General features: G+C 57.7%; 2 protein-coding genes across 4 annotated transcripts in view; both read right to left on the bottom strand.

Moving 5' to 3' along the window:
* LOC121102424 (epoxide hydrolase 3-like) overlaps window positions 1–2,325 on the bottom strand; it is a 2,584-nt gene extending 259 nt beyond the window's left edge. The window contains exons 1-5 of the mRNA XM_040628258.1: window positions 2,071–2,325; window positions 1,025–1,411; window positions 727–812; window positions 209–366; window positions 4–118 (exon numbers count right to left, since the gene is read on the bottom strand). Coding sequence (XP_040484192.1) covers window positions 4–118; window positions 209–366; window positions 727–812; window positions 1,025–1,267 — 602 coding nt within the window. The 5' untranslated portion in view covers window positions 1,268–1,411; window positions 2,071–2,325. The remainder of the gene's footprint in view (window positions 1–3; window positions 119–208; window positions 367–726; window positions 813–1,024; window positions 1,412–2,070) is intronic.
* A 2,357-nt stretch (window positions 2,326–4,682) lies between these two features.
* BRD4 (bromodomain containing 4) overlaps window positions 4,683–19,857 on the bottom strand; it is an 87,593-nt gene continuing 72,418 nt past the window's right edge. For 2 of the 3 annotated variants that reach the window (XM_040629146.1, XM_040629148.1), the window contains 8 exons: window positions 12,471–12,523; window positions 11,984–12,356; window positions 10,751–11,338; window positions 7,515–7,889; window positions 7,253–7,383; window positions 6,904–7,109; window positions 6,573–6,813; window positions 4,683–6,240 (listed from right to left, as the gene is read on the bottom strand). In XM_040629146.1, the coding sequence (XP_040485080.1) occupies window positions 6,172–6,240; window positions 6,573–6,813; window positions 6,904–7,109; window positions 7,253–7,383; window positions 7,515–7,889; window positions 10,751–11,338; window positions 11,984–12,356; window positions 12,471–12,523 (2,036 nt within the window). In that variant the 3' untranslated portion in view covers window positions 4,683–6,171. The remainder of the gene's footprint in view (window positions 6,241–6,572; window positions 6,814–6,903; window positions 7,110–7,252; window positions 7,384–7,514; window positions 7,890–10,750; window positions 11,339–11,983; window positions 12,357–12,470; window positions 12,524–19,857) is intronic. The other variant, XM_040629147.1, reaches the window with a different exon arrangement.

Below are 19,857 nucleotides of genomic sequence, written 5' to 3'. Positions count from 1 at the left end.
GACATGGGGGCAGCACTGACAATTACCATCCGCTCGACCAGGGATGGGTAGTAGATGGAGAAATTCCAGGCGAGGAGCGCACCCCAGTCATGGGCCACCAGGATACACTTGGAATAACCTGGGGGGCCAGACGAACCGGTGTAAGTAAGATACCAGGGAGAGGCGAGGCAGGGTGAGGGAGGCCAGGCCTGGGATGTGGGTACCCCACCCAGGCCCAGGATGACATCCTGGATGTCCGTCATCAGTAGGTCCGTGGTGTAACAGTCTACATCCCGAGGGGCATCTGAGGAGCCGTATCCCCGTAGGTCCACAGCCACCACGTGGAAGCGGCTCTGGAACTCCCAAAGCTGGTAGCGCCAGGAGAACCTGTCAGGCGGGTGGGGAGGGAGGCTGTCAGGGTCCCCAGGCTTCACCTCTGCACTACGCCCAGCAGGGGCCTTCCGGGGGCCCCACCTTCCTGCCCTGGGCTTCCCAGAAAGGAAGATGGGGGAGCCCCAGGCCTAGGGCAAGGTCAGCTGCACCCTGGATCCAAGACCGGATTGTCCCATCCTGTCAGGGCCTCCTCCTGTACACAGACCCCTGTCCTCCAGCACCCCATCTGTACGCTTTGTGCCCTCAATCTATCCAGCCCGAGTGCCCGCCTCCTGGATGCCCTGGTGGTGCAAGTTCCACTTCCAGCTCCACCTCCAGCCTTGTGTGCCCCGGGACCCTGGCCTTCAGACCTACCAGTTCTCTGGGAAGCCGTGCAGAAACAGCATGAGGGGCCCATTGCCACGTCCAGCTGAGACGTAGTGCAGACGCAAGCCCGAGCTCTGCGGGAGGGCACCGTCTGAGACCTGGGGAACCCTTCCTCGCTAGGCTTGAACACCCCGGCCACGTGCAGACCCAGATTTGGATTCAACCAGTTGCTGTCTGCTCACCCCGCCCGCTCCAGCCCCACAAGCCCGACCTCCCGGGCTGCTCGACCCTCCAAGCCCCCACGGCCACACCCCCTCCCCCCGCTCCGGGGCGCGCGCGCGCTCACCTTGAGGGTCAGGAAGCAGTGTTCGCCCAGTGTCGGGTTGCTCAAACAGGCGGGCGGGGTGCTCCGGGGGCGCCCGCAGCAGCCGCGCCGGGGCCGGCACAGCACGTGTGTGAACGCGATGCAGCCGTAGACGGCGGCGGCCACCAGCGCCGCGGAGAACACGAGGCTCCACATGAAGGCGCGCAGCAGCTTCAGAGTGAGGCGCGACGGCGCCAGTAGCGCTGTCACCACCAGCTCGGGCATGTCGCCGCGACCCGGGACGACTTCGGCGCTGCCTTTGGGGGTGTGGGCGGGGGGCGCGAGCAGCCGCACGGAGGCGGGACCCGGGCTGGGAAGCCCACCGCCTTTGGTCTGGGGCCCCTCCGTGCCTTCGGGGCTTGAGGAACGCTCCGGGAGAAGAGGCGGGAGGCTTAGACCGAAACCGCCGCCGCACACGACTCACCTAAGTGCCAGGTAAACACCTGGGCGCGACGGCGACAGGGAACAGGATGGGTGCGGGGATGGAGCCTGCGAGGACCAGGCTTCGGTGGCTGGGGAGGAGCCTTGGGGAGAAGGGATGCGAACTGCGGGCAGGGCCTAGGCAGGCTTGGGCGGGGCTTAAGAAGGGGGCGGGGTCTAGTAGGACTCCCGCCGCGGGTGGGTGGGGATCTGAAGTGTAGGGGGAGATTGATAGGTGGACTAACGGAGGCGGGGGGTGGGGGTGGGGTACCTGGGTGAGATGGGCGGAGCCTGGAGCGAAGGGGCGGGGCAACGCAGGGTAGGTGCGGCCTACGAGCCAGAAACTTGACCCCAACTTGGCCTAGAAGCTATGCAGGAGTGGGGCGTGGCTTAAAGGTGGGCGGGGAGAGGGTGGGGCTTAGATGAAGTGGGGCCTGAAGTTGGGCGGGAGAAGGCCCGAAGTTGGGCCCTATGGTTTGGGCGCGAGGGCTTGAGCCAATAAGCTGGGGGTCGGCCTGAGTCCGGGCCAATGAGACGGGGGGCGGGGCCGGAACCTAATATGGCGGGGAGGGCGGGCCCGGAAGCGGAAGGAGGGGGACAGGTAGTACCTTGGCTGGGATTAGTAGGGAGGCGCGGGTGGTCGCCGCAAGCAGAGGAGGCCGGGGGGGGCCCTTGCCGCCGCCCTCCGAGAGCTCCCCTTCCTGGAGCGCGCGACCCTGTCCTTGGCCTGGATGGGAGAGACCTAGCAGCACCCTCACCCGGGCCTGGTTCCAACGGCGGGTCCAGTGGCCTCGACCCCGCGCCAGTTTCCAGTTAGTCCAGCGGGCCCGTCGTCGGCCCGCCCCTGCACGGCTGTGATTGGAAGGCGGTGGTTATTGACGTGCGGGCGACAGGCCTCGCCCGGCAGCCAATCGGCAGGTGTTGAGGCCCAGGGCTCCGCCGGTGCCGACCAATGAAGACCCGGAGACAGACTTCTAGAAAAGACAGGCCCGGCCTGGGAGTCGGAGGACCGGGCCGGTTGAGCCGCTGGAGCTCTGTCTGAAAGAGGAAGTGGGGCAGGGTCGGGCGACAGGCCAAGGCCAGCTTCCTCCTCCTGTTTTGCAACCTTCCCCCAAGATCCTGAACATTTCAGGGTCACTCATCGTTTAACCTGTATAACACCCCTATTAAGTGCAGGCACTATTATCACACTCCTGTATTACAGACCACGAACCTGAAACTCGGGGATTAAGTCATTTGCCTAAAGCCACACAGCTTGCTAAACAGGATTTACAGAAAAAAGCAACAATCTCGGGCTCCACCTCTCCTTCCGCCCGGAGGCAGCCATCAGAATGCTTTTAGCTTTCTTCTGGTGGTTATCCAGGTAACTCTCAATGCGCTTGTGTGGCTATTTCTTGATGACCAATTTGGGGCATTAAGCATTGCATCGACTCGTCGTCACCACTGGACAGGCCCTACCCGTTTTTAGTTTTCCTATTGGTTTCCTTTAACTGTAAGCACTCCACTCATTGTTTTTGTCACCTCCCACTGCTAACCTTACCTTTGCATTGTTCTGGCTGCTAAACATTACACTGCCCTGGGACCATAATTAAGTCTGTGGGCTCCTACGTAAAGTCGAATAGTGGCTTATGTGGTTCTGCCTCAGTAAACAACGTATCTCAGCGTCGGTAGACGGTGAGGTATTGTACAAAGGTTTATTCTCTCTTTACTTAGTACCTTTCTTTTCTTGCACTATTAGCCTGTATCAAAGCTTTGGTTTCTTTTACACTTTCCATCAAATCCGTTCTCCAACCACTGGATGATCCCGGTATCCCTCCCAAGTCCTCTAATCTGGCTGCATGGCTAGTGGGTGTCTGGGGATCTCCCTTCTTCCTCTGCTACACAAAACTGACTCTCACCGTCCCCCGACCCCCAGCTCTACCCTCAAATAAAAAGACAGCGGTAGTCACAGGTTGGTAATTTTATATTCAGTACAAATGTTTATTTTTGCAATGAGAACTGCACAAAAAAAAAAAAAAACCTTTAGTATATAAGTGAAAAGTCTACGAATTCCCTTCTACAAATGTCTAAAGTGTTTAATACAAGTCTCAGATTCACTGACATAATTATTGGCCAAGCGATCCGTGCATACAGTACAGTGGGGGCTTTTGTACACACCTCTTACTCTTGTATAGGACTAAGATTTCTAGTACTGTGGGAGGGAGTGGGAAATGGCCAGAGAAATTAAATAGTAGATCAAGTTTTAATTACAACCCAGTTAGAGAAACACCCATCAGGAAGGTGTGGAGAGGGCCATGGCAGAGTTCTATCTTTAGAAGGAAGGTGCAGACAAAACCATTTCTCCAGCTAAACAGTCGGACCTGGCCTGGGGAAGTTACTGAACAAAACACAGAACAGAAATGAGGGGGCGGGATGAGATGGAAGAAACCCCAAAGAACCAAAATCTAAGTCCCACTTGAACCAGCACAGTGACACGAGGAAGTGCCTGCTGGGGGGTGGGGGCAGGGGCAGAGAGGCAACTGGGGGCCTCTGGCTAGATGCCTGAACTATACCCTTGCCGGGAGGTTTCACAGATCCCAAACACAAGATGATACAAGGGCTTTTCTGGTTGAAAAACAAAGGGGGATAAGGGTTAATAAACAGTGCTAGAAATGCTTCAGTTTGTGTCTCTGCACACATAAATGATACACTTTCATCTTACATCCCGGGGCCACTTTTGAGTGCTGCCCTTGCCTCGTGCATGCTGATGGGCACACCGGCAGCCACACGGCAGGCTCTCTTAGGTAGGAATGTGTGCGTGCCTACATGCGTGGGAGGTGAGGATCCTGGTTGAGGGGGTGCGGTGTACACTTATCTAGGAACATCTGGTAACCCTGAGCTTAAATGAAAGGAGTAGTTAAGGTAGAGGCAGACAAGGTGGGAGAAGCAGCCCAAGTCCTCTGGTGAGTGGGGGACCAGGACGGAGGAGGGCGAGAGGGAAGAATACTGTCTGGAGTTTGGCCAGGTTCTGCTGGAGCACGTTACCCACCTAGAAGGCCAGGGTCCACAGGAAGAATGGGTACCTGGGCTCCCTGTCACAGCTTCAGCTTGGTCACGGGAGATGGGCTAGGTGGCCCCTGATGCTAATTCTTGTACAGAGGTGGTCGGGGATCCGGAGGGGCCCCTGGGCCTAGCCTAGGCAACAGGTGGTTCACAAAGAAATGTCAGGAAGACGCCAGCATTAAAAAAGAGAGATGTGTTTATTCCATGATCAGTACAGACCAAATGCATATTCACCGTATGAAAGTCAAACCAGTCAGTGACTCCAGAGTTTGGCCAACACTGAGGCACCAGCGTTGTGGTGTAGAGTGGGTTCTCATGGCACACGTAACCTCACCAAGGGCTCCAATTATAAAATTAAAAAAAAATGGGGAAGGGGCAGCCAGCTGGTCGGGCTGGGTGGGGAGCCTCTACCTCAGCAGTCTGCGGCCCCCCAGCCCCTGGTGCCTGCCTCATCCCCTGGCCCTTCCTTTCCTGGTAAAAAACAAACAAACAAACAAAAAAAAAAAACTCAGAAAGATATGACGTTAAAAACAAACAAGGGGGGGAGGGAAAAGAAAACATGGCTTTATAATTAAAAATAGACTAATAAAGTTTGAAACTGAGTAAAATATAGGCAGGTTTTTTTTTGTGTTTTGTGTTTTGTTTTGTTTTTTGTGGGTTTTTTTTTTTTTTTGAGTTTTTTTACACCAGTTTGGTGGAGTCACCAACAAACTTCAAACAAAGATATGCCAACTATGTTCACTACACAGTACAGCCACGGTCACACACTACCCACAGCGCGGTGGCAGCCGCCGCTCAATGAGGAGACGATCACACCATTTCGGAGATAAGCAGTGCCATTGTGTCTGGAGGAGAAGAGAGAATTAAAAATAAAATAGAATCCAACAAAAAATATATATATAGAAAAAAAAAAAAAACCCAGAAACACAGGTGGGAAGGAACTGACTTTGGTTGGTGGCCTCACTCACTGGGCGAGGCCGGCCCACACACGCACGTGTGACAGTCACCTCGCTCCAAATTGCCATGGACACACACACACCTCCACGGCACTATTCCCTTTTGCACAAGCGAACACTTACAGAGAGCGGCTCTCGATTAAAGGCTTGTGGGGGGAGGGGAGGGGTGGGGTCTGTTCAAGGCAAAGTCAGTGCCAGCAAGGGGGTGGGCCCGCGCCCTCGCCCGCCTCCAGCTCGCTTGGGCCTGCCCTGGCCTCCTGGGAGCGGGCGGTGGTGGCTGGGATGTGGGGGAAGGACTCCTGGTGGGCAGGACGTCACAAACGTCACGTTCTCGGGGACAGAAAACCAGTCACGGTGGCGGCAGCAACAATGTCCTCTGTATACTGTGTAGACATTTGGCGGAGAGCAGGACCTCTGCCCCGCACGCGGGGACACGCGGCTTGGGTCTGGCCGGCACTTGCTCGTGGAGAGGCGTGCTCTGAGCTGACGTCCTGTGAGGGGGTGGTGGGTGGCGGGACGTCCAGCTGGCTGTAAGGCAGACAGGCTCTGCGATCCTCAGCTGCCCGTCAGGCCTGCCCCGGGCATAGCATGCAGGAGGGCCAGGCCCGGAGACACCCCCTTGCCGCTGCTACCGCCTCCACTGCCGCCCCTAACACTATGGAGAGTCAACGTTTCGCCAGAAAATCAAAGTCAGAAGTCACCTAGGTGCTCTCAGAAAAGATTTTCTTCAAATATTGACAATAGATCACTCTGGAAATTCATGTCAATGGTAGCTGCCATCTGGATGGGAGAGGAGGGAGGGAGGAAGGCAGTAAGACTAGGTGTCCTACCCTTACTACAGCTTCCAAATCCCCCACCCCCACCCCCAGCACAGGCTAGGCCCCCAGGGCCACACCCAGGAACCTCCCAACACTGGGCCTGAGCCTGAGCCACCTGTGAGACCTCGAGGCCAGCACAGTGCAGACAAGCAGGAGCCCCGTCCTGAGCACCCACCCCACGAGCTTCCCACGCACCCCACCTCTCAGAGAGTGACTGCCCTCACCCCGAGGTTCCCAGTCCCCTTCCCAAGCCCCTCCAAGGGTGGACCCCGGCCCAGAGGTCCCCTAACTCACCGCTTCCCGGCGCCTTCGCTCTTGCTCCCGCTTTCGGGCCAACTCCCTCTGTTGGTCCAGCATGGACTGGGGCTGGGAGCTCTGGGCCTGGGGGGCTGCGGCGGCGGCCACAGCGGCGGCCTGCTGTTGCTGCTGCTGCTGCTGCTGCTCCTGCCGTTGCTGCTGCTGCTGCTCCTGGCGCCGGCGTGCCTCCTCATGGGCTCGCCGGGCCTGCTCCAGCACATCCTCATCCTCTCGGCTCCTGAGCAGAGCAGAGCAGAGCAGAGCTGCCCGTCAGCACGGGGGCGGCGCCAGCCCCAGAGGCCCCAGGCTGCCTGCGACCCCAGCCCACCTCATGCGTTCCTGCCGAAGTCGCTCCTTCTCCTTCTCAGCGTGCTCGGCCTGCGCCTTCAGGGCCTTCTCGCGCTCCTCCTTCTCCCTGGCAGCCCGGCGGAACTGCTCGAAGCTGTCACTCGAGGACTTGGCTGTGGAGGACGGGGTGGTGGGATGCTTCTGCACCAAGCTAGCCCAAGAGCCCATGTTCTTGATTTTCAAGTCCTGCCAGGCAGAGAAACCACAGGGTGGCTGAGCGGCTCTTCCGCACCTGGACTCCTCCTGACAGTCCCAAAGCATAAGGGCACACCTCCCTCCCCCAAGGTGCCTCCCTGGCATGGGGACACTTGTGGACTCACTGTTCCTACCTTTTTGGGTGCAACTGGCGTCTTAGGCTCCTGTTTCTGTTTGTCCTTGTCAGGCGCCCCTGCTGGGGGCGCGTTTTGCTCAGGGGGCCGGATCACAGGCCTCCCGACGTCCACAGGCTTCATCTCAGGCCCTGGAACACAAAGAGCTTGTGGGCCTGGGCCGGGGCCCATTCCCCCCTGCCCCCAAGCCCAGCAGGGTCGAGTCAACCAGCCCACAGAAAGCTCCCGTCCAGTGCAGGCCAGGGGCAGAGAGGACACTCACGTTGGGGCAAGTGAACAGGCGCCTTGATGCTCTCCGGGTGTTTAGGGGGCTCTGGCCGCAGTGAGGGGCTGAAAGGCTCGCTGCGAATGATGGGTGAGTGGATCTTCTCCTCCTTCACCACCACCAGGGGCTGGGGCTGGACCACAGAGGCCGCACGCAGCTCCTGGGATGGCACAGGCACGGTGGCCGGTGAGGCAGGTGGGTGCTTCTGGCACCGGCCCGCACCTGGCCCTTGGGGCTGTGGCCCAGCCCTGCCCTTTACCTGCTTCTTAGGCTGAACGTTTTGCTGGGGTGGCGACTGGTGGGTTAGGCTCTGGAACGGTGGCATCTGGGGGGAATGTATCATAAGCGGGGAGGGGGCTTCGCGGAGGTGACCTAGGAGAGGGGACAAGGAGCATGTCAGAACTTGTGTGGCCGCCACTGGCCTGGGCCCAGCCAGGCGCCCTCCTAACCTGGGGGGGACCCACACTGGCTGAGCCCCAGGCACCTCAGGCCCTGAGCTCAGCGTACAGCAGGGCTTCTTGGAGCCATGAGATCAGTCCTGGCATCTGATGCCCTGTGTGTCAGAATCATCAGGAATCTCTGACAAGTGCAGATCCTGATGTAGTTGCTCACAGGTAAGGTCTGGGCCTGAGTACTTTTTAGAAGTTCTCCTGGTGGCTCCACGGCACAGCTTGGGTTAAATACAAGGGACATCAATAGGATGCCTGGGTGCCTCAGTTGGTTAAGCGCCTGCCTTTGGCTCAGGTCATGCATGATCCCAGGGTCCTGGGATTGAGTCCTGCATGGGGGTCCTTGCTCGGCAGGGAGCCTGCTTCTCCTTCTGCCTGCTGCTCCCCCTGCTTGTGTGCACGTGCTCTGACAAGTAAATAAATAAAATCTTTAAAAAAAAAAAAAAAAAAAGGAACATCAATAACCTTACAGAACAGACAGCCTGGGCTCCCAGCTATCCCTGCACATGGCTTAACCTGCCTGCATGGACGAAACCGAACCGGGACCGGATCCCCAGGAGACCCTCCCCACACAACTCAGTCTGCAAGCCCCACACAAGAAGGATGCCTGGAACTGGCCTGCACCATAGCAGAGCTGGTAGAACAGGTCCTCGGCTTATGGTTCTTACAGGAATTGGGCCAGCCCACCACCCACCTCCCTCAAACCAAAGGTGGGTGGGTGGGAGAGTAGAGATCCAGGCAGCCACAAAGTCCAAGTTACCTGGCACAAGGCAGGAGCCTGGAAAGCACTATCAGAGCACTTAAGTCTGACACCTCAGCTTCACTGAGGAGAAATAGCCCTAGATCACAGTCACCAAGACCTGCCTTCAACTCTTCTACTTGCTCTAGCATGGAAACACCTTCCTGCTTGCTTGAATCCCTGACATGTCTTGGCCAGCTCCAGCATGGGACAAGCCGCACTTGTCCACAAAACAAAGCCACCTCTCTGCAGTGCACTTGCTCCTGGCCCTGAACAACCTAACCCAAGCTCTGCATGGAGCCCTTCCACTGCCCTCCTTCAGACTGGATTCCAGCTGCCATCTGCCAGCAGACACACCAACACCCTCAGTCTTCCACCAGCCCCCTGGGCCTGGCACAGACCAGGCACAGACCACAATGCCTCACGTATGGTGGACCCTCCCTGCCCATCTCTCTAAAGCCAGAGCTTGCTCCTAACCCTAGAAAGGCAGAACAGCTGCTCGGAGACAACATGGTCGTGAAGACCAGCCCACACCTGCACCTTGGTCTCCAGCCCCGTGTGGCTGGTTTCACCAGCCTTGGTGTTGGGGGCCCCAGTCCAGGCCTAGGGATCTGCAGGCACACGACTGTGACAGTCTCTCGTCCGGGGTGGCTCCCTCAGCAGCACCTGCTGAGGCTTGACCTGGGTGACAGCAGGCAGATGCTTGGATCTATGATTTGTATCAACTGCCAGCCAGTGGCTTCACCCACCAGCAGCTGGAGGGGAGGCCCAGTGGCTCAGGGGTAGTGCCTGCAAGCTGGCCAGGTGCCCAGGGATGCACCTCCTTGGGACTCCAACTCGGCTTTGGCCCAAAGTCCCGAGCCACACTCCAACCCACGCTGCTCCCTGTGACCCACCCCAGGCCACAGGAGCTCAGAGGAGGGGGGCATGAGGACTCACAGTGTAGGTCGCCAGAGGAAATTTGCCCCACTAAGAACTAGCTCCACCAAAGGCATCTATCTCCTGCTCATCACTGCCCCCCCACAGGGAAGCCTGGCCTTCCTTAAGGGTGAAAACAGGCACAGCTGCACAGCTAGCTGCCAGGACCAGGACCAGCACCAGCCTTCTCAGGGAGGCCAGCCAGCTGTTCTTGGCTCAGGGCGTCCAATGATCCACTTGGTACCTGGAAGCTTTTGCAAGGTCTCGGAGCAGTCACAGCCTAAGATCAACAGCCTTGTTGTTCAATTTGTAGGCGGCACCTGCACTCCCTCGCCAGGCTACATGGTCTGTACTGCCAAGTCCAGGAGCCCCAACCCTGAACCTCACATGTCACCACACCATGAGGCACTGACTGGAACGATTCCCTCGCTGAGGCCGGCCAGCACATTCTGGTCACAGACACTTAGAAAACAAGTGCCAGGAAAGGCGAGAGGGCGTGGCCTGATAAACACTACCAACAGAAAAAGGACAGCCTGGATCACTGTGGAGACATGGACCAGGGAAAGGGAAACAGCTCCCGTGTACACCCCAAGATACCTTTCAGCTTTAGCCCAATTCTCTCCCACAAGGTCCTGACTCCCACCAAGTGAGCCTCACTGAGAGCAGAGCACCGAGTCCTACAGGTTCCCAAAGAGCCCCCGGCTGTCCAGGCCTGCCCCTAGCTCTGCCTGGGCCTCACTCCCTACTCTGTTTGTTAAATTAGCTCTGGCTCACCCTCTGATCACCTCCTCCAGGAAGTCTGCCCTGACTTCCAGAAACAGATCAGGTGTCTCCGTCTTCCCCAACTAGCAGGATCACGATGCACTGTAATACTCTTAACTGTGAGTTCCAAGAGAAGCGTCAGTGGGGACCTTGTTCCCAGTCATCAGGTTGCAAGCCAGATAACAACACTATGTGAAGGACCAATGCCCCCTTTCAGCCACCTCTGGAACCAACCCAGAGCTTTCAAGGTGGGGCTCTGAGCCCATCTCAGCCTGAAGCATGAGCTGACCAGTCTGGCTTCTTAAAGACAAAATTCTGGGCCCAGCACCAGCCTCCCCAGAGCCCAGGGGCAAAAGCCAACTTACCGGTTGAATAGGGGTCCGACTTGTGGTGCCGGGGTGAAGGGTGATGCTGGATGACTTGCTGAGGCTTGGCAGGCTGCGGTGGTGGCGGCTGCTGGCCCGGGGGTGGGTGTGGGGGCTGCTGGCCTGGGGGCGGTGGGGGCTGCTGGATGTGGGTAGGGAACTGCATGGGCTGCATGTGCACGGGCCGTGGGGGGGGCTGGTGCTGCTGCTGGGGCGGTGGCTGTGGCTGGGGGGGTGGTGGCGGTGGCTGCTGCTGAAGCTGCTGCTGCACTGAAGGGTGGGGTGGAGGGGGCAGAGGGGGTGGGGGCTGGGACTGCACCTTCACGGAAGGGAGTAGTGGTGTGGGGGGCTGCACCTTCTGCAGCTGCTGCAGGTAGAGCTGCATCTGCATCGAGGTGAGGGGTGGGGCGGGTGGCTCTTCGTCCTCCTGCAATAGCACTTGGGGGGGCTGAGCCATGGGGGGCTGTGGGAGAAGGGGTGGCTGGGCCAGGGCAGGCGACACGGCCGGGGGCCGGGCAGGCTTAGGGGGCAGGGCGGCGGCTCGGTTGCTGGGCCGCGATGGCTGCTGGGGCAGCGCGTTGTGCAAAGCTGGAAGGACACGACAGCGTGGCAGTGAGGCTCACAGCTTCTGTACCCCATGGCCCTCAGCCCAGCCTTTCTGCTCCATCATGACTTCCTGCTGGTCTCCCTCCAACTAGCCATCTCGCTCCGCCCTCCTTGGCTTCCCATAAACTCCAGGTAAGAACAGCTTCCAGAGAAGTCTACAGGATTGGGATCCTCACCACTGCTATTCTACCTTATACTCTGCACCCCCAACCTTCCTCCCTTCCCTTCCCTTCCCTTCAGCTGCTCCCTATTTTCACACTTGCCCTTCAGGTCTCAGAGTAGGCAGGCCTTCCCTGAATCCCCCAGGTGTGTGTGTGTCCCAGCACCTCCATCCTCAACTGGGAGCTGGGGCGGTGGCGGGGAGGGGGCGCACACATCTTTTTTCCATCTCACACAATGCTTGGCCCAGCAGAAGAAAAGAGTATCTTCCATACTGAGGCACTACCTATGCAGACCCTGGGCCTCAGTGGCTCATGTTTTCCTTAATGGCTTGGGTAGTCACCGACCTCCCCTTGGAGGCAAGACAACATGGGGACTCCACAGGTCGCCCAGAGTGCCTAGTCACAGTGAAAGAGCAGGGTGGGAAGGGGGCCTCCCTGCACCTGGGCAGGCGTGGCTGCAGCTCACCTGGAGGAGAGACCACCGAGTGCTGGTTGAGATGAGGTGGAGTGCTGTGCTCGGGCGGCTGGGGCAGGTGGGGGGGCAGCTCAGGCTGCGGCAGGTGCAGGATGGGCTGGGTGAAGTGGCCGATGGGGTCGAAGACGCTGCTTGGGAGCTGGGGCTCCAGGACGGGCACCTGGGCGGCGATGAAGGGCGGAGGCGAGGACTTCATCGTGGGGGCTGCCTGCGGCGGCATGGCAGGTGGGGGCGGTGGGGGCGGGGGCTGCTGCTGCTGCTGCTGCGCAGGTGGGGGCGGCGGGGGCTGCTGGGGAGGCGGCGGGGGCTGCTGGGGCACAGGGGCCGGGGCCTGCTGCATCTGCTGATGATGGTGGTGATGGTGCTGCAGACAGACAGGCTGACATCAGGCAGGCGGCACACACCCGGGTACCCTCAGGGTCCGCAAGGGCAGGCAGTCACTGCTCACCTGCTGGAGGACACCCCTGAAATCACGTACCTTCTTCTGCTCCCTCCCGGGATGCCCCTTCTTTTTCGACTTCGGAGCCATCTCTGCAGAGGGAAAGAGAAGGTGGTGAGGCTCTGGGGGAGCGGACTGTGAGCTGGCCTCGGAGGCAGAGCAAGGAGAAAACGGAGGGTAAGCTCAGGAGAAGGGCCAGTGACGGTGAGATGGAGGGTAGCTGGGTTCTGTCTGGGATGGGAGTCGGTCACGGGAAAGGGAAAGACATGTGGGGTGTCACCTACCCATTGCCTGCCACTTTTCCTAGTGGGGACCATATTTGAAAATGCTCCCTGCCAATTTCCAGACCACCAGCTGGCTCCATTAAAGGATGACACCTGGGTACACTGGGAGCTGAGCTACGGACACACCTCCCTGCCCAGTGTCTCCCCCTACTTGCTGGTCAGACGCCACTATGGTGACCCAGGTGTCTGCACCCCAACCTGCCTTGCTTTGGAACAATCGTGGCATTAGAAAGCATCACACCCATTTGATGGAGCAGCCAAGTGAGACTCAGAGAAATTAAGGGACTTGCCCCGTGTCACACAGCTACAGAGTTAACAACATGCTGGCCTCCAATTGCACTGCCCTCTACGCTGGCTCCTTCCCATCCTCCCAGGAGAAGCAGATGCACAACTGGGGGTGAGAGAGTGCAGTGGTGCCGGCCCATGCCAACAGGCCTGGCCACAGAGTGAGCACTTTAAGGGAGGGTGGGAGGGAAGAAATAGGCCGGCCTCCCAGGAATGACCAGGAGGAAACAGGGAAGGTGCTCACTACCACTGGCCAGCCCAGGGAGGCCACCAACCAGCACCCTCTTCCTCCTGGGAGACCGGCATCAGAGAGGTCCCTGTGTTGGGACACAGCCAATGTGCTGCAGGGACCCTCCCTGCCGTGTGTGCCCTGGTCTCTCAAGGGCCGATGGCTGGTTGCCGCCGTCGTGTGGACTCGTCCAGGGTGGGCCTGCGCCTGCAAGGAATGTGCAGGAACCAGTGCACACCCACCCCTGCACCCGCCCCCCAGAGTCAGGCTAAGGATCTTCTGCCAGCTGTCTGCCCCTCACCAACAATCGCTGGTGTGCAAACCGCAGTGAGGGAGAGGAGAACCAGTCAATAATACTCATGGGCTGGGAAATGATGAAGTCACCAGCCAGGTGGGAGGGGACCCATGGTGCTTTTCCAATTCCTGTCACCAAGAGACACCTCATGGCTTTGTGTGGCATCCCCTAAGCTCCTTGCCAGGGTGCCGGATCTTGCTGGTGTTGGAGGACACATGCTCTGCTACCCCCACTTGCAGCTGCTTCACTGAGGGCCATGCTAAGCTTCTGTGAGGTGCAAGGCCACATTGGGCAGCGCGCTACCGAAAGGGATGAGAAGGGACCTCGTGCCCTGCGAGAGCTCACCACTCCATGCAAGAGACAAGACAGCGTGACACAGACCTCAGCAGCTACAGACACATGTCCTCATACAAATGGCAGCAACCGGGGACATCTGGGACACGGGCACCGTATGCCCAGCCTCAAACCTGGACACTGGAGATACCAGGATACAGGGTTCAGGGCTCTTTGGGTCACAGCAGGAAACCAGGTGAGAGGAACACTCTTGTGGGTGGGACATACAAAAGGGGACAGTTTGAGTGACTTGCAGGATCACGGCCACGGGACTAGCAGCTGCAGGGTAAAGGAGGCACACTGAACTACAGAGGTGGGAGGCCCAGGACCAAAAGGACTGACCCTACATGCGCTGGGGGAAAGCATAATATTCAGAGCCACTGAGCCAAAGGGAGCAGGAGAAAGGGGCCGAGGGTCCCTCCAGGATAGGCACCTCTCCCAGCAGATTCCAGTAACATAAACTGAAGCTCGAGGGAGGCTGGAATAGCTGCTCGCACACTGGGCAGGCCTTTCAAAGGCTGGGGGACCGGAAACGGGGGCTAAGAAAGGGGCCAACCGGTAAAGTCTGACCAGGAGAAGACACTGTGTTGTGGGGAGAGGACTGGGGTAGCCTGTCATCTCATGGCCCCAGGGGAAGCACGGTTTTTTCCACCATAAAGAAGGGATGGTGGCTCTGAGCCTTCACTATCTCCCTGCAGCCAGTGAGCAGAGAGGACCACATGAGCACTCATGGGGATAAAATGCAGTGGGGCCCAGGAGATCCAGAGAGCGGGTCTTGGCTGCCTTGGAAAGTGTCCCAGGTCCAGGTCTCCATGAGGAAGTGCTGGTAGGGAGAGGGGGCAGGCCTAGAGTGGGAGAGCCAGTGGGACGTGTACAACAGATCTGCAGGACCAGAGGACACTAAAGGGGCTAGCGTTGGGGACCAAGGAGTGCTGGAGCCTGTTTGGGACAGCTGCATCTGGCTCACACGGCCCGAGCCTCCTGTCGGGAGTTACTGGTAGGAAGACAAGACAGGAAGTGCACAGCTTCACAACACACCAGCCCCAAGACACCCCACACAAAACTCTCTAGAAAGGGTTACATGAAGATGGCCTCAAGTACTGTGTGATCTTTATTCCATGAAAATCTTGAACTCAACACAAATTTCATCTTTACATAGGATGGTAATTGTACAAAGAATTAAAACTTTTTTTTTTTTGTAAAATCTGATTAAAACACTGATTCCTCCCGCCCCCCACCCCCACTCAAGGGAAGGAGACAGGATTGAGGGTAAGGGTAGGGCAGAGGCACAGAGCCCCTTCAACTCAACTGACTGGGGAGCCTCTGCACTAGCAGAGGCCCAGGCCACCCACCCCTCCCACAGCAACTCCTCAGGCCCCCACAGGCCGGCTGGTGTGTCAAGGTGGCATTTCCCCTGCCCGCACACAGGAGGCTGCCAATGAGGAGTGAGTTGGTACTGCTCTCTCTGCTCTATTCCTGGGGTACTGGGCACAGGTGTGACGGCTCGAGTCTAAAGATCAAGTTCTCTGACAGATGGAAGCCCCACGGGCAAGGAGGCCAGGATCCACGGACAGAAAGGGTGCAAAGACCCTGCAGGAGAACTGGCCTGTGGCTATAGCTGGTATGCACGAGTGTGGGAAGGGGCGGGGCAGCACATAGGCCGACACTGTGGGAATCCAGGCTGCCATTTGTTCCAAGACAGCAGAATCTTCCCAGAAAGACAATGCCAACAGCTTCCCAACTGTCCTGTGGGAATCTCCGGGCATGAAGCCCCCTGGCTCCAGCCAGGCCGAGCTGCACTGGGAACACATCAGGCACAGGCCAAAGGGCAGCTCAAAATAGTCTGTTTGGCAAATGGAGCCTGACTGGAAATCGACTGGCCAGAGGATCAGAGAGCAGCCTAGGAACTTGCAAGCATCATGGCAGGGCCCTGGAGGCTCTGGAGAAGCTGATCTAGAACACAAAACCCAGAGGACAGGTCCCAGGGTTTCTGCACAGGAGGAGGCCAGTGCCCGAGGGCCTGCTGACGGTGAACTACACCTCCTCAAACTTGCTTCCAGCTCCAGAAGGCGGGCTCCAAGACGCCGGGAAACTGCTATAGGCCTTCAAGAAGTACACACAAACTACACTTTAAAAAGGAGAAGGGGGGGGAGCACTCCCTGAAACACAGATGCTGTTCCTTAGGGGACTTTTCATCAGGCAGTTTTCTGCTGAAATGCTGGATTCATGACCAAAAAAGGGCCGATATTTATTTTTAGAGCAAAAAATCCTATTCAGTGCCTCTCAGAGGGCTTGGATGATGCAGCCACCCTGGCCTGCCCCACCCCCAGAGGCTGTCATTATTCTAGGGCACTGAAGAATAGAAGGGTGTCTGCACTGCCAACACCCCTCAGAGATGTGCACGGAGCAGGCCCCAAGGACTCGGATGGCCTCACGAGGGACTGGTCCAGTGCTCTGGGTTAGAGAGCCCTTTCTCGTCCACTTGCCCAGGGCCCCAACCCCACTGGGGACAGGAATCATGGACTCGAGGGGCTAGGTCAGCTGGCTGCACGGCTGTTTCTCCTCGAGTGCCCCTCAGCAGTGACCTTCCTGAAAGCAGCTCTTGCCCACTGCAGCCTGCTTCTAATTCCTTGGGAGGGACAGGGAGGCAGCCCAAGAGGTACTTTCCCCTCTGTGACTTTAGGCAAAGAGGCCAAAAAAGTTGGGAAAATGCCCAACAGGCAACAATGGGAACAATGAAAACAGAAGAAAGACTCCAGGGGCCTGGGAGTCAGCTGTAGCTGGTTACAGCCTCCAGCTGATGGAGTCTCACAAGCCACCAGAGAGAGGGCATGCTGAGGGACAGCCCCACGAGCCTTCAGGTCCCCCTGGTTCCTCACTGGGGAAAACTCTAGATGTTAAAGAGTGTTCTTCCTTCAGCTGAATGAGACCTTCCCTGGGCTAACATCATTTTAAGGTCCAGGAGGAAAGCAGTTAGAATCCAGACAAAGAGGGAGGGATGAAGAGAGAAAACATACTTGTGATGGGGCCTTGCACACGGAGCAGCACCACATGTATGTGTGTGCAGGGGGGGATTGTCATCACCCGCTGGGAGATGCCACCCACCCGAAGACCCCAGACGACCAGGGAGGCTGGGCAGGACAGCCAGGCAGTCTTTACACAGGAGGCCCGGGTGGCCAGCCAAGCAGGCAGCCTTCCCAGAGGCAGGACTAGGCGTGTACTGCTGGACATGACTAATCCACCCTGGGGGACAAGCCCAAGGCTCTGAGGAATTCCATAACTTGATGGAGTCCTGTCCCTTTCACAGAAGAAAATGGACTTAAGCTATAGCTTGCTGGGAAGGAATCTGGAACTGAAGACCGTTTTATTAAGAGTCCGTGTCCAATGATTAGGCAGGACCTACATAGAGGGAGAGAGAAACCAGTGTGAGAGAAATGGTGTGGAATGTACCGTTCAAGTCACAAGAACAGAAGAACCACAGACCGAGCCAGCCTCCTGTGCCCTGCCCGCTGACAGGGCACGAGAGAACAGCGCCGGAGCCTGGCAGCCCTGCCCCCTGCCTGGCCAGCCACAGGCGGCGACAGACCCACCTTCCTTTTACAAGGGGCACAGTTCCGGCACATGCGGACATCTCCAAAACCACCCAGAGCCTTGTTTATGCTTCTACACAGAACAGCTGCTTCCAGTAACAAGTTCCATGTGCACCCTGAGTGCAGGCCGGCATTTCCTTTACTGAAGGTCTCTGAATGTGAGAGGCGCCCTTGCCTGCCCTACTTGCCATCACTCCTGAAGACCAGCCAAGTGTGCCACACCCATCAAGCACCCCAACTCTAAGCTTGTCCCCTCTGGATCTGCTTTTCTGCACACTGTCTACCTCACGGAAGTGATGCCAGCCCTTCCTCAGGGCCTGGGCAGAGATAAGGAAGTTCCCCAGAAAGGGCCTCTGGAGTGCAGGACGTCCAGCAAACAGCCTCATTTCTGCATTCCTACAAACCCCAAGAAACAACCACCACCACCAAAAAATAAAACAAAAAACAACAAAAAAACCCCACCAAAAACAACAAAAAACTCCACCCAAATCATAAAAAGAGGAAGCAATTATACAAACTGTCAAGGTGGGGGGAAAAACAAAACGAACACAGGCTGAGGAGCAAAGCTGTCCTCCTTTCCCAGGGCATCGAGTGTGTTTCCCCTTGACCGGAGAGGGGCGTGGGGCACGTTCCCACCCACACAAGAGCGGATGCCTCCGTTAGAGTTGCAGATGCAACCAACACTGCGCTCCCATGGTCTTCGAGTGTGCGCGTGGGAAAAACCCACCCACCGGCCGGCCTATCATTCAGGGCACATTCCACAAGGCTCGCCCTTGCCCATGAAGCCCCAGAGTCCCTCCAGCTGCGACCCCTGCATGTGGGTGTATGAGGGGTCACGTGACAGTACAGGCAGACCAGCTACAGTCCCATCCACCAAGTCTCTTCCTATCCCCACCCCACCCCCATCCCTCCATCAGGGGCCTCTCCCTTTTCCCAAGAACAAGCGTCACACCCCTGGAGCAGGCAGCAGCAGGCCCCAACATAGGACTGGGACCCAGTCCCTCAAAGACCCCAGGGGTTCGAAGCTGAGGCTGGTTGTCTGGGAAGAACGCTCCATGGCCTCCGTCTGCACTTTCCGGCTCAAATCTTTCCAAAACATCAAGCATTCCTTTTTCCCCTGGAGCTATTAAGAAACACCCACATGCTCCAATCCTGGGAAAAGGAAACAAGGAGACTAAAATAGCTGGAGTGTGCTCCCACTGCAACTAGAAGACCAGGCCCAAATCCAAGAGCATTGCCCCCACACCTTCCCGAACCCGTCCCAGCCCAGGAAGCTGGGGTAGAAGGATATGCTCCTAGGAGGGACATGAGCTGTGGTGTCCACCCTGCCCAGAAAGACCTGTGGATGGCATGTGGAAAGAGACCATCATCAGCAATGTGATGGGTGGAAGGCTGGACAAAGAGTCCTGAGACATCCCTCCTGGCCCCATGAGCCAGACAGACATGATCCCAGCACAGGTGACAGGGAGGCACAGCTCTGCCCATAACCCACCTGGGATGGCCATGGAAAAGGAGCATTTGTATCCCCTGTCCTGTCCCCAGTACTGAACCCTGAAGCAGATTCAGTCGTTAGTCAGAATTGAAGCCCAACAAAAGACCACAACCCAAGTAATAGCTGGGTTCAGAGGATGTGGCAGGACTGGTCAACAGCGTGCTTCTGGGCGGGTGGTGGGGGAGGCGGGACACACCACATGGTGGCCTGGGAACAGAGCTAGGAAAGTCCAACCCACCTCCCCAACCCCAATCCCCATCTGTGCGGGTACCACCTCCCTGAACTACAGCTTGGCACCATGGACCAGCCCCATGCCTTGAGCAACCCACAACATCCTTATCTACGGAGAGAGACCAGGAGGGGTCTAAGAAACCACCCACCCCCATCAAGTCCCAATTTCGTGCCTCTGTTCAGTTTCTTTTGGTGATTCATGTCTCTGAACCCTGTCAGCAGAAATGACCCTTAGTACAAGTGACAAAAATAGGCCCTTTCAGGAATTTCGGCTCCGGTCCAAATGGAAACACAAGAACAAGGAGAGCAAAACAATTAAGCCCCCAAAGACCAAACGAAATACCTTCAGTGCCCCCCACCCTGCCCTATCCCCACTAACTGGTCACAGAAATCGGGGCTGCCTAGCTCCAGGGACCCAGCTCCAGCAGCTGCTGGAGGAGCTGCCCTGGAAGTGAGTGCGGTTTCCTATGTGGGATGGGGTGGGGGATGGCTGTATTCAGTGGTGTAGGGGTGGAAGCTCCCACTTTGGGGCTGACAGTGTCTGACCCCGAGGGCACAAACTCACGGGATGGAAGTGCCCAGTCGACCCACATAGAGCTCTCCAGAGCACACAGATGAAAAAGGAAAAGCCAGGACCTTGAAGACAAATGGGAGCCTTCCAAGACTCAAGGTGGGGAGGGTGCCTGG

The sequence above is a fragment of the Ursus maritimus genome, unplaced genomic scaffold, assembly GCF_017311325.1.
Source record: "Ursus maritimus isolate PB19 unplaced genomic scaffold, ASM1731132v1 scaffold_14, whole genome shotgun sequence".
NCBI lineage: Eukaryota > Metazoa > Chordata > Mammalia > Carnivora > Ursidae > Ursus > Ursus maritimus.
Note: the sequence above shows the minus strand (reverse complement) of the source record. Positions and strands in the feature narration are given on the sequence as shown.